The following is a 14184-nucleotide window of genomic DNA, read 5'->3' as shown; positions in this document are numbered from 1 at the left end:
CATTCCTGCCCAAAATAAAAAAAACTAAACTGAGTCATGAGGGAACAACAGACAAATCCAGATTGATGGAAATTCTACAAAATAACCAGCCTTTCCTCTTTAAAGATGTCAAAGTGATGAAACACACAGGCTGAGAAACTGTTCCAGATTAAAGGAGACTAGAGACACATGCCAACTAAATGCAATATATGATCCAGAATTGATCCTGGGCCAGAAAAAAGTTTTTCTGTGAAGGACATTATTGGAGAAATTGGCAAGATTTGAATAAGGCCTGTAGGTAGATAACAGTGCTGTATCAGTGTTAATCCCGATTTTCAGAATTGTGCTGTGGTTATGTAAGCCTTTATTTTATTTTTAGGATATAAACTCTGAAGCATTTAGGGGCACATCTGCAATTTACTCTAAAAGGGTGCAGAAAAAAATGGAGGAGAGGGGTGGTGGGGGAGAGAGAGAGAGAGAGATGGAGAGGGAGAAAATGACAAAGCAAACACAGGAAAAAATTTAACACTTGGGAATGTGAATACAGGGTATATGGGAGTTTTTTGTACTTTTCTTTCAACTTTTCTGAAAGCCTTAAATGATTTTAAAATAGTGTTAGAAAAAAATAGAAAGGAGTGAGGAACTAAAAAGATGACTGGATGCTCTGGACAGTCAGTGGGGTCTGCCAGCTGTGACCTTATGTGGCGGGGGGTGGGGAGTGGTTGAGGGACTTCTGATGTTGGGATTGTTTAGCCTTTTCCCAGGAGGCTCACTTGTCAGTTCTCCTGCCTTGAGGGGAAGTGCACAGCCACTGTGCATACATGCCCTTAATCCCCCAGTTTTCAGGGTGACCTGCTGCCCTAGTCTCTCTCTGTGCTGTCCCTGAAAACCCTTGGATTGACTCCCTCCAGGGAAGGAGCTTCCGATCTGTTGGATCTTGGAGGGCCATCACCTGGCCATTACCTGGCTGTGAGGGGTCGGAGGATGGGGGAAAACTGGCATCCAATTCCTTCTTAAAATAGCCTCACCCTTATTTCAGCCTTCTCCCTAATTTCTTGAGGGATCTAGAGCCATAAATTCTTCAACGTTTTGAGAGATTTTGTGATGTGAATTGGGATGGTTCTCAGCATCCTTTGTTGCCAGCTTAGGATTCAGTTCTTTTGGTCCTGCTAAGTTATTTGCTTTCCAGCTTTCAAAATTTTGTTTCTATTTTCTCCTCTCTCATTTCCCCATGTGGTAGTTTATACCTATTAAAAATTCCACTTACTCTCATTTTAGTAGGGGTTACAAGTGTTCAATCCATGATTTTTAACAGTCAGTCTGTGCATAAATCGCTCTGCATTCTTGATTACTTCCTTTGAATAGCGTCCCAGAAGTGAAATTATTGGGTAGAGTGTGCAATCCTTTTTGAGGCTGTTGATGAACATTGCCAGATTGCTTTTCGATAAGATTATATTTTCACCAAGTTTCCATGACTTGCCTCTTTTCCTGAAATTTTGCCTGCCTTGGGTGGGATTATTTTAAAAACACACACACACAAATGTGTTATTTTGACGAGGGAAATATTAACTCACATTTGGCACAATTCGCCCTAAAGAATGATTTTTTCAGAGAGAAGCTCCAGGTAGGGGCATGAGGTGGTAAGTTGGATTCAGCTAAATGCCTGGGGGCAGGTCGGGGGGGGGATTTGGGTGAGGGTGTGTGAAGGGGGATTTCAACTCTCTACATGAGGCACCATGGTTTGTATGTAGAAAGGAAGGAATCAGAAGTGAGTGTGTGAGCCCCAAGTCTCTACTGCCTTCCAGTGTGGTAGGGGTAACCCTGATTCTAGTACAGGCATATTCACTTGGGCAAATTGAACAATGGAAATGGTGCAGTGGTTCTTCTACTCAATGAGCATCACCCTGGAGTGAGCCCTAGATGGCAGACCTGAATCTTAATTTTATTTATTTATTTATTTTTATTTATTTTTTAAAGTTGAAGTCGAGTTGATTTACAGTGCTGTGCCAATCACTGCCATACAGCAAAGTGACTGAGTTATACACATCCGAATATTCCTTTTAATCCAACTCAGTTTCCATGTGTTTTTCTTAGTCAGGGCCACCTTGTCACACATATAATGCTTTTGTGTTTTGTTTTATGTCTTTTGTTTTATATAGCATAGCCCCAATATGCAAGCCAGCTTCTTTACCTGGTGCTGAACAATTTCTGCTTCATGCACTGAGTTGCTTTTTTGACTTTTTATTTTGGAATAATTTTATTTAATTAATTAATTAATTTATTTATTTAAATTAATTAATTTATTTTTGGCTGCGTTGGGTCTTCGTTGCTGCACGCGGGCTTTCTCTAGTTGTGGCGAGCAGGGGCTACTCTTCGATGCAGAGCACGGGCTCTAGGGTGCGTGGGCTCAGTGACTGCAGCACGCAGGCTCAGTAGTTGTGGCTTGTGGGCTCTAGAGCGCAGGCTCAGTAGCTGTGATGCACAGGTTTTTAGTTGTTCTGCAGCATGTGGGATCTTCCAGAAAATACTATGTACTGATCTAATAGACCTTATTGGAATTTCAACAGTTGTCTCACTGAGAAAGAGAAACGTGGACCATTGTAGTAACACCATTGGTGTTGCTCAGAGCTGGCCTGGGCCTCACAGCTGGGCCTTTGTGTTCTCCTTGAACCTAAACAATCTCTCAGATCACTAACATTAAACAAGGCCACTCTGTGACCACGATGAACAAGGACAAACGAAGTGTACTAAGGTCTGAACACAAACAACGACATGAACATTGTTTAAACAAAAATGACCACACATCCCCCTATCCTGGCTACTGTGAGTGACTGCTGCTTTCCTAACTATGGCATTACCCTGCTTCATTCCTCCTGCTTTATAGATAAGATCTGTTGAGATGTGCAATCATGGATTTACCCCTCTTCCTGATAGCATTTAATCTAGAGCAAAGCCCTGCTTCCTTGAGCCCTCCCCCAAATCACCTAAAGAGCCCAAGTATTCTACAAAGTCCTTTCTAACCCCCTCTTACTGAGACACCTCATGTTGCTCCATGATGTGCGCTCTCCCTTGTTTTGGTGAGCAGTAACTGCATCTTGTCCAACTACAGCAGTGTTGCTGGTGAGTTTGGGCTGGCGGGTATCGACACCACTGATACCCTTTTTCTGCTCCAGGATCCAACTGAAGACCCCACATTGTATGTAGGTCTCATGTCTCCTTAGTCTCCTCCAATCTGTGACAATTCCTTAGTCTTTCTTGGTCTCTCATGGCTAGTGGTAGGTTGTCCCTCAATATGTCTGATGTTATCTCATGATTCAATTGAGGTTTTGCCTTTGGGGCAAGAATACCACCAAAGTGATGCGGTGCCCCTCTCAGTGCATCACATCAGAGGGTACCTGATGTCTATGTGACTTATGACTAGTGACGTTGACCTTGATCACTTGGTAGAAGTTGTGTCTGCCAGGTGTCTTCAGCATAAATTTACTATTTTTCCCTTTGCAATTATGAGTGTGTTGTGGCGAGATAACTTTGAGACGATGCAAACATCCTGCTTCTCGTACTATGATCTACTAGTTTTAGCCTCACTGGTGATACCTGCCTGCAAGAATTATTACTGTGGTGTTTGCCAAGTGGTGATTTTCCATTCCCATCATTTCTTCTACATTTATTAATTAGAATTCTACCATGAAGAAGAGCTCTTGCCTCCTCCATTTCTTTACTTATCTGTTTATTTATTTATATCGGTATGGTCTCGTAAGAATTGATTTTATTCTATGTGTTATTAATACCATTATTTATTTGATATACAAATTGTCTCAAATTTGCCTCCTGGGAGCCCCTTCCTTTCTGGCAACACAAGAGTATTCCAGGCTCATCTTGTACTTTCCCTGTCTAGTCTTGGAATCAGCCATTTCTCCAAAGAGCTCTGGTCTCTTTTACTGAAGAAACCAAGACCCAGGCACTAGGTACTGGGGTGTCACTGCTTATAGACCCTCTCAGAGACAGAGCTAAGAAATATATTTCTGTACACTCACATCTTAGTGATGTGAGCAGTGGGATGGAAACATACATCCGGATGAGCTGATGAGCTCCCAGACTGACTAAGTCCACCAGTGTGCACCCGGACAAACTTCTCTTTTGAGCACGAAGTGCTATTTGGGCATTTTGCCAATTGGTTCTGATGTCTGTCTGCCACTGAGGACCGTTTGTGAGCACTGACTGCTATTTGGGCATTGTGCATATATATGAGAAATCCTTAGAGAGTGTCATACAGAGTGAAGTAAGTCAGAAAGAGAAAAGCAAATATCGTATAATAACGCATATATGTGGAATCTGGAAAAATGGTATAGAGGATCTTAGTTGCAAAGCAGAAATAGAGACACAGACGTAGAGAACAAATGTATGGATACCAAGGGGGAAGGGGTGGGATGAGAGGAATTGGGAGACTGGGATTGAAACATATACATTATTGGTACCATGTATAAAATAGACAACTGAGCGGAACATGCTGTATAGCACAGGGAACCCACCTAGTGCCCTGTGATAACCTAAGTGGGAGGGAAGTCCAGAAGGGAGGGGATATCTGTATGTGTATAGCTGAATCATTTTGCTGTACGGTAGAAACTAACACAGTGTTGTAAAGCAGCTATACTCCAATAAAAATTAAAAAAAAAAAGAAAGCCTGAGTTCATAGCGATACCTCCAGTTCCAGTCTAACATCAGACTTCAAAATTGGAAGGAACGGGCTTCCCTGGTGGCGCAGTGGTTGAGAGTCCGCCTGCCAATGCAGGGGACGCGGGTTCGTGCCCTGGTCTGGGAAGATCCCACATGCCACGGAGTGGCGGGGCCCGTGAGCCATGGCCGCTGAGCCTGCGCTTCCGGAGCCTGTGCTCTGCAATGGGAGAGGCCACAACAGTGAGAGGCCCACGTACAGAAAAAAAAAAAAAAAAAAAAAAAATTGGAAGGAACACAAAATTCCCTCTTTCTTGACTTGTAACTCCTTTCTCGAGCCATGAGAAGCCCGTCTCTCACCATCCACAACATATTTACCTACTTGCTCAAAACTTAGTTTCGGAATTGCTAACCCAGATCTTCATGAGAAAAATATTTACTAACTAGAGCACAGGATGGTTCTTTTTTTCCTCTCTCTAAATTGAGGTAAAATTCACATACCATAAAATTAACCGTTTTAAAGTGTGTGTACACTTCTTGTTGTTTTTCGTCTTATACTATGTAGTCAAAAGGCTTAGTTTCCAAGTTACTTAAGTTAGTTCCTCTGTGTAGTTATTTTATTCATTTGTAATACAGTTGGGTCCATCTGTTATTCTTTGTATTTCATTTTAGTTCAACCCACCTCCTGGTTGATCTTAACTATTTATTTGTGGGTTGTGTGAGGTATTCCCATGGTTCTAAGAGTCAGAGTTATACAAAAAGGCATGCTCAGAAAAGTTTCACTCCACCCTCATCCCTGCTGCCCCACTCCCATTCCTCTCTTCTTTCCACCGCATTGACACCCACCCCCTGTAGGGAGCCAATCTCATTAGCTTCTGGCTTCTTCTTTATTTATTTTTTATTTATTTATTTATTTTTTTGTGGTACGCGGGCCTCTCACTGTTGTGGCCTCTCCCGCTGCGGAGCACAGGCTCCGGACGCGCAGGCTCAGCGGCCATGGCTCACGGGCCCAGCCGCCCCGCGGCATGTGGGATCTTCCCGGACCGGGGCACGAACCCATGTCCCCTGCATTGGCAGGCGGACTCTCAACCACTGCGCCACCAGGGAAACCCCCTGGTTTATTCTTTAGATCTATGTATCAATACACCCACACATGCATATACACACACACATATATACGTATGTGTGTATGTGTGTGTGTGTGTATATCTTCTTTTGCATCACAGGTGAACAGATACATAAGTGTTTTCTTATATCTTCTTTCTTACATGAAAGGTAGCATCCTATAAATACCCTTGTGAGCTTTTTTTTTTTCCTCACGTCATACTATATCTTGCAAATCATCCCATGTCAGTTCCTAGAGACCTTCCTTATTCATTTGTAGAACTGCATAGCACTCCTTTGTGTGGATGTACTGCAGTTTATTCAACCACTCTCCCGTGTATGGGCACTGAAGTTGTTTTCTGTATTTGCAATGACAAAAAACGCTGCAATCAATAACTTTGATGTACTAATTTTGGTGAGAGAGGCTGGCACAGGATCTGAAAGCAGACGAGTCTGCTTCCAGAGCTGCTGATCCTTCTGCGCTGCCACAGGCAGCTCAGACCTGAGACGATGCCCTGCTCACCCTAGTGGGCTGGGGGTGCTCTCTCTCCTTGTCTGCTTCTACAAAGAGCTCCAATGGGCGGGCCACTGGTTGCTCAGCTCCCCTTTGCTGGCCTATTCCTCTAAGTTGCCTTCTTAGAGGGTCATTACATCTGCAAATCAAGGCCCTCAGCCTGGGTGTTGACCATCCCGCACAGTCCGCAGATGCAACCATTTTTTTTAAATGACATGAAGAGCTACAGACCGATCTGACTATACTTGTGTGCACGTGAGCTCAGCTGTGTCAATATATGTGAGCAACAGGCCTGAAGTGGGCAGGAAAGCCACATCACCGCACACAGGCAGTGAGCTGTGAGCTTTCAATGGGCCAAGAGGGATACTTGAACCTCTCGGATACTAAGCGCGGGTGGACTTCCCAAGGATCCCAATGTTACCTGCTCAAGGAGGATTCCCTCCTGAGCCTGGTGGAGACCTATGCTGTGGAGGTGAGTGTAGTGGCTGACCGGCTGCCATTCATGATCATCCCAGAGTCTGGAGAGCGGGAGGGAAGAAAAATGGCCCCAGTCAGACTGTCCGGCAGCCTGCGGCATCCTGGTGGTTCCTTTGGTCTGGAGCAGAGCTTTGGGGCAGAGATCAGCGTCCCTCCAGAGAGGCTGCAGCACTCACCTTGGCTGTGTGAGGAGCCCTTTCTGCCAGGAAACCCTCTGCTCTTGCCCTACATTTACCGTTAAATATAGAACGCCCGTATGTGCCAGGCTCTTGAGAAACAGTGTATTTTTTAAATAGGATAATAACCCTGCAAGGGTAAATCTTTTTCTCATCTTTTTATGAGTGAGGAAAGAGAGACTCAGAGAGGTTAAGCAGCTTGCTCAAGGTTACACAGTAACCAGCAGAGTCATGATTTGAAGCCAGGTCTGTCTGATTCCAGGGCTCTAGACCTTTTCAAAATGAATACAAATCCAACAAAGTATTTATTTTAGCTCTAGAGGAAACATTCAGGCCCATGCAATCACTTATAGGCAGAAGTTAGATGTTACAGGGGAGGACTAGGAAAGCAGGAGACCTAAAAATTGTCACTTTGAGCAAATCGCTTGAATCAGTTTCCTTGTTTGAAAAGTAGGACTTGCCCGCAGGGCTGTGGGGACGCCGAGCTGATAGCTGAAGCCAATGGAGTCTGTTCTCCTATGTCAGTTCCTTTGCCATGATGGTTATTAAATATTTTATATCACCTCTGGCTCCACAGCTACTCCCCTTGGTTGTGGAGATCAAGTGAGACCCCAGTAAACCCCAAGAACCCTCTACACAGAGGTTAATTAGTATTCTCAGGCACCCAGGGCTGGCTTCGTGGGCATCAACATACAGTCGTACGGGGCCTGCGCTTAGGTTAACACTCTGCTGGCCCCATCTTGCAATTCTCAGTGACAGGAGGCCCCACGTTTTCATTTTGCAGGGGGTCCCACAAATTATGCAGCCGGTCCTGCAGGCAGAAAGACAGTGGCTGGCAAAACACAGAAAAAATAATGCCTCCAATCAGATTCCAGGGGGCTGAGAACATAGTATGATGATTTTGTTCTGGCTAGGTCTCTTGAGTGTTGACTCACTTGTCTTCTGGCTGTGGAGGGGAAAGAGCTGTTCTCGAGGACGTGGCTGCGACTTGTATATGTTCAACATGGTGTCTTTGTCCGTTTGGGCTGCTACAACAATACCGCAGACTGGGTGGCTTATAAGCAGCAATTATTTCTCACAGTTCCGGTGGTCAGGAAGTCCAAAATCATGGGGCTGGCAGACTCAGTGTCTGGAGAGAGCAAGCTTCTTGGTTCATAGCCAGGACCTTCTTGCTGTGTCCTCACATGGCGGAAGGAGTGAGGGAGCTGTCTGGGGTCTCTTTTATGAGGGCATTCATGAGGGCTCCACCCCCATGACCTCCAAATACCATCACATTGGGGGTTAGGATCTCAGCCTATGAATTTTTGCAGGGGACACAAAAAATCAGTCTAGAGCACATGGTGTATGAAGAGCACAAAAGAAAAAGGATTGAAGAACACAGTTATTATTCTCAGCAAGAATATTGTCTGAGCATGTGCTCTGTGCTTAGCCCTGTGCTGGTTGCTATGGGGAATACAAAGAGCTCTGTGCCACTAGCATCTTCAGGGAGCTCCCAGCTGGATGGGAAGGGGGAGCACAGATCTCTCTGGAATACCCTTGAGGTTAGCCTCAAATGGGTGCGGGCCTGGGGTTCAGGGGTACAGAGGTTGGATTCAGAAAAGGCTTGCTGGGAGCTGGGCTGTCAGGAAAAGCTTTGGGTCAAGGTAGGACTCAGGGTCTTAAGTGATGCCCAGGACTTAGTCAGTGGAGGAACAGAACCGTCCAAGCCCCAGCCCTGGTTATGGACGCATAACACACTCCTTCCTGGTGGGCCTGGCTTTTGAATCCATCACAATAGACTGGAGTTGGGGAGCATTGCAAGTTGGGTTCTCTGGAAGCAGACACTAAGAGTTCGGGGTATGTGTTTGTTTCCTGTGGCTGCTACAACAAATGACTCCACAGTGAGGGCTTAAAACAATAGAAATTTATCCTGAGTTCGGAAGGCCAGAAGTCTAAGATCAGTTTCACTGGGCTAAAAAAGCAAGGTGTTGGGAAGGGTGGTCAATCCTCGCTCTCCAGACCAAGCCAGGAAGCAACTGTCTCAAAGACTCTCAGGCAGCCCAAGCCTGCCCTCCCAGAAGCTTGGCCTGGCATCCTCACTGTTACAGTTGCCCCAGAGGTAGTGCCCGGAGCAGTCAAAAGGGAACTCCCAACCGCACCGCAGTGTACCACCAAACAGGACTTTTCTTGGCTACTCTTTAAATGTGAGTGAAGGGACCAGAATTGGGCAGGACAGAGGCTGAAGGGGAAGGCAAGAGGAGCCTGGACTGGTAGCAGGAGTTCTGGAACTATCCCAGCGAGTCACTCTTCCTCCCTGGGCCTCAGTTTCCCCGTCTGCAGCGTGAAGCCTATTAAGCCAGGCACTCTGACCTTAAAGGTGGTGATTCAGAGGTAGAAAAGAGGAAGCCGACTGAGAGGTGCCTGGGGGGTGGAGGGCTGGCAGGGAGGCTGGGCAAAGGTCCAAGGAAGCCCCACTAATGTTTGAGGGGCCCGGGCAGGAGTATACACGGAGACCCACATACCACATGGCTAAACATTTTAAAGATATAAAGCAAACTGCTGAATAAAATATATTCCATTGGCTGGCCTTGGAAAGCTATTTTTAGAATGACCTGTAAGGCCAAGTTTGAATAAAAATTCTCAGACTACTTAAGAGTCCTGCCCTGGAGGCCACGGTGTGGAGAGAGCTGGCCCTGGTTGCCGGCTGTGGCTACAATGAGAATCTTCGAACTCACAGACCTTCTGCTCCAGGGAGCAGAACTGGCTAAGTGCCCTGGGCTGTGCTTTGAAATCCATCTTTGCGGTTGGGCTGAGGCCACGCTTCCCACGGGCTGTTCCCTGCCACAGGAATATAAGGGCTCTCCATTCTTGTGAAGCTCCTCTGATGACTGGTTTTGCCTCGAGGATACCCTGACGGTCTCGCTGAAGCTTCTTTCGGTTGCGCAGATGGCAGTCTGGGATGCCCCAACCTGACCTTCTTGCCCTCACTTGGGGGAGGGAGGGGTCAACCTTACAGCCTGGCCTGATGGCTCTCCCAGCCTTCTTCGGCTCCCTCGTCCTTTCCTCCCCGCCAGACATCTTCCTTAATATTGATACAATCCTTGCCCATTTAATCCTGTCTTGACACCTGGTTCTCAGAGGACCTGGACAAACACATTGGCCCCCAGCCCAGCCCTCTTCTCTTCTTACCCCTGGCTACATCCCACACCAGGAAGGGCCTCTCTGGACACTTCTGGGACAGAAGGGCCTTCTGTCCACGTGTCCCCTTGTCCTGCAGTCTCCTCACCCCATGGCAGTGCGGGGAGCGTAGCAGGAGGGCTAGGGCAGGGGTACAGTCTTCCCTCCGTGCCAGCCTTTTGACCTCCACGGCTCTGTCACATTTGCCCTGGCCGTGCATGCTTCTGGAACATTCTTTGTAACCACCTGGGCTGGGGGGAGGGAGCACGTGTCCCTGGCCCTTCATATCTCTGTGTTTTTGCACTAACTCAAGAGTCTGGTGGAGAAGAGAGAAAAATGAGGCTCAAAGAGGCCGAGTGAGTGTCCACACCTGGTTCTTCCGATGCCCACCCTTGGGCTCTTCCACGATGACCCAGCCAGCGGGGGCAATCATGCCACCTGATGGCATGACTGCCCTCTGATGATTGGCATGTTCCTTTCTCCCTGGGAAACAAAGGTACCTTTCTCCCAGTGTCTAAAAGGGAGCAGCTTCTTTCAACCGTGCAGCAAGCGAGCGGGCAGCGGAAGTTCCAAGGATGTGGTCCCCGGAGGCCAGCAAGGTTCCAGCCCCTCAGAACTTATCATTATACTTGCAGTCTGGGTAGCGGTAGGCAAATCTGGGGTCACAGGTTCTCAGGGGCCGCAAGATGTTCTTCAGCCGGCTGGCTGCTTGGAGGACCTCGGGGTCTGGCCGGGTTCCCTCCCCACAGCGAGCGAGCTCGGCGTCTATCTCCTCCTGCACCGGGGACGGGAACTTTGCCTGGAGAAGTGGGGGCAGCACCTGGCCACACACCAGCACCAGGCTCTGCTTCTCAGGGATGGTGTCGCAGGACGGCAGCTCGGTCTGGCAGCCAGAGACCAGGCAGCTGAAGATGTCTTTATTCTCTCCTGCCCTGGAGGCCGCTTGGCTGCCTACAAGAGACATGGAAGACATCACACACCTTACAACCTGTTCTCTTTGCGGGGAGGCGTCACTAATGAGAATTGCTGGGCAAAGTGGTTCAGACTCCTAGCATCTCCTGTCACCAGGAGATTTAGGGCTCAGGGACACGATGGCACCCATTGAGACCCTGGGGGGAACTCTCTTGGCTCCAATAAGGTGAGGCCTGGAACTTCCCTGGTGGTCCAGTGGTTAAGACTCTGTGCTTCCACTGCAGGGGGCACGGATTTGATCCCTCATCAGGGAACTAAGAGCCTGCATGCCACCCAAAAAATTAAAATAAGAAAAAGAGATGAGGCCTGGGGATGGAAAACCCACTTCTTCCTACCAGAACTTGGGCTTCTAATTGCAAGGCTCTCATGCATATTGTGATTCTCCCATTATTATGACTGAATTAGGGAGCTCAGGAAATTCCTAGGGCCGGTTTCATATGCTCTTTTTAAATACAAAGTCGGGAGAAAGAACAGGTAATCCAGAATATGCCTTCAATGGGTTGTAGGGGGACTGCTATTCAGCGGTTCACATATCCCGAATATTCTGGAATCAGCCCCACTTCTTGTCATTTGATTCTTCTTGATAAAGGCAAATCAGGAAATGAGTAAGCGTGGTTTAGTTGGTCTATCTTTGTAGGCCTTCTCATATAAACAAAATCAGAAATTGGAAATTAAAATCCTCTGCCCCACTATTGGGCTCAGAATATCTAGTCACCATTACAGACTGCGATGTTCAAAGGGTTCTAGAACCCTGGATGAGCCTGTGCACATCATCAAAAACACGGTTCACTCGTACACCTCATTTGGTGCCATGCTTTTCAATTTGAAAACTTTATAAAAAGCAAAGGTGCCGAAATGGATTGCGAGATGTACCGCTGAATCAGCCAGATAGTTCAGGTAAAGCATCTGATGAGAAAGGCTCTGAGGGGGAGATGTATGTCCCCGCGCCACACAGACCCAATCGGACAACGGCAGTGCCCTCAGAGGGTGAAGCTGGAGCCACAGCACAGTGCAAATCTCCTCCTGCACTGGCAAGGTCCAGTCCGGGTCCCCTTTGGAGCTGGAGCAGAGACTTAAAACGGGGAGAGGGACTCTCTCCCGTGCCAGACTTGGGCTGCTCTCACTATGACATAGGGAGACTGGCGAGGCCCAGTGGTGTGAGCCACACCCCACCCCCGGGCCCCGTCGTCACCCCTCCCTAGCGCCTGTCACCCTGGCTTCCCCTCTGACAGCTGCTCAGCCAGGCCCATGCTGGGTACCTTCCTGCCTGTCGATGACGCCCAGTGCGCTGGCATCGCGGATGAACAGGTGCCCGTTGTTGAAGATGCCAAACATGTCCACATCCACGTGGGTGAAGTAGAAGAAATAGTTTAAATCGTTGCTCCTCAGAGACTCCAGGACACCCAGGAGCTGGTAGGCCAGGTCGGCCGCCTGGTCTGCGGGCGCACCATAGAATTCCTGCAGCGGGCTGGTGCTGCTGCTGACCACAAATCTGCCGCAGGAGCCCAGGTACTTGGGCAGGGGCCATCCCTCGGCGCCCGGGAAGATCTGCCAAACGAGAGGAGGAGGCATTAGAGGATTAGACAGAAAAACCTCCTGAGACAGTTCCCTCCCTCCCTCTCTCTCTCCTCCTCCCTCCCTCCCTCTCTCTCTCTCTCTCTCTCTCTCTCTCTCTCTCTCTCTCTCTCTCTCCAAGAGCAGATCAGGTACCCAGCGTCTCAAGACACGTCAGCAAAGCATCCCTTAACCTTGTTTATACCTCTTGGAACATGGCAATACCTTGCTCCCCCCGTCCCTCCCCCCACCACTTTTTTTATTCCATTGTTGATGGAGGGATTCAGAAAAGGGAGCTCTTCTTGCCATATTGTAGATTGCATTTCAACAAAGTTGCCCCAAGCAAGGTAAGAGAATGCCCATGCCCTTGCTACAATTTTAGAGGGTATTCAGGCTTCAGGGGAATGTGTTTGTTTGAAGAGTTGTATAGTTGAAAAAATATGACTAGCATTTCAGATTTCACAGACATCACGGCTTAGGAAGAGGCTATGGGGGAAAAAAAGAGGGTCAACTTAAGGCTGATTTAAAGAAAATATTTAAAAAGATAACAGTGCAGGCAGTAGGTTCTGGGATAGGGCAAAAATTATGAAGGTGACCCTTGGGTGACTCAAGTTTTGGGAACTGCTGCACTGGCCCTGGGCGTGGCCCTGGGTGAATCTGCCTGGTTGGGGTAATTACACACTCACAGAGACTCCCCAACTGACTGGAACGTTCTGACAGCCTAACACTGGTCTAGGGAAGCACACAGCTCTACCCAGTTTCCTCTGTCTCCTTGTAAGAGCTCCAGGAGTTTTGGATTAACATATACACACTACTATATATAAAATAGATAGCCAACAAGGACCTACGGTATAGCACAGGGAACTCTACTGAATATTTTGTAATAACCTATAAGGGAAAAGGATCTGAAAAGACTATATATATATATATATATATACATATATATATATATATATATATATAAAACTGAATCACTTTGCTGTATACTTGAAACTAACACAATGTTGTAAATTAACTATATCTCAATTAAAACAAAAGAGTGGAGGGAATATCCTAGCTTTGTTTTTTTTGACTATTTACTGAGGCAGCTATATCTAGAATGGTGTTTCTTTATGGGAGAAATGACAGAAACTATAAATATTAACACTTTTTTTCCTTCTTAAAAAAACAAAGTCATCCCCCTTTCTGATGATTTTCTGTGGCCTTCTGCCATTTTAACCCGCTCGCCATGTTGTGAAGAACCTTTTCTTGTCCCCCCCCCGCCCCCTGCCCACTGGGGCCTCTCCACTGTGTGCCATGCAGAGAGGCCTCCGGCCCCCTGGCGATGTCTAAATGTGCGGCCACGAGTCATCCCTGGGTTGGGGGCAGATTGACGCCATGCCCTTCCTGGGTGGAGCTCAGGGTGGATGGAGACTCCCAGCCCAGACCTCTCAGGAGCCAGGGCTGGAAGTAGCCAGGTCACCTGCCTTGGCCACTAAGTGTAGGACAATTGGCGAAGAAGGCCTCTGAGCATGAAGGAAAACCAGCAATTCCTACTTCTCCTCTAGGATTTCAAATGCCAACGTTAGTAGGCAGCTTTTA

General features: G+C 47.5%; 1 protein-coding gene across 1 annotated transcript in view; it reads right to left on the bottom strand.

The window, feature by feature from the left end:
* Positions 1–10687: 10687 nt before the first annotated feature.
* The window catches only part of DIPK2B (divergent protein kinase domain 2B), a 47277-nt gene continuing 43780 nt past the window's right edge, over positions 10688–14184 (bottom strand). Inside the window, exons 4-5 of the mRNA XM_007456956.1 lie at positions 12309–12597; positions 10688–11028 (exon numbers count right to left, since the gene is read on the bottom strand). Coding sequence (XP_007457018.1) covers positions 10688–11028; positions 12309–12597 — 630 coding nt within the window. The remainder of the gene's footprint in view (positions 11029–12308; positions 12598–14184) is intronic.

Source organism: Lipotes vexillifer, unplaced genomic scaffold, assembly GCF_000442215.2.
Source record: "Lipotes vexillifer unplaced genomic scaffold, Lipotes_vexillifer_v1.1 scaffold15, whole genome shotgun sequence".
In the NCBI taxonomy this organism is placed as follows: Eukaryota; Metazoa; Chordata; class Mammalia; order Artiodactyla; family Lipotidae; genus Lipotes; species Lipotes vexillifer.
The sequence above is the reverse complement of the archived record's forward strand: the minus strand, read 5'-3'. Positions and strand labels throughout refer to the sequence as shown.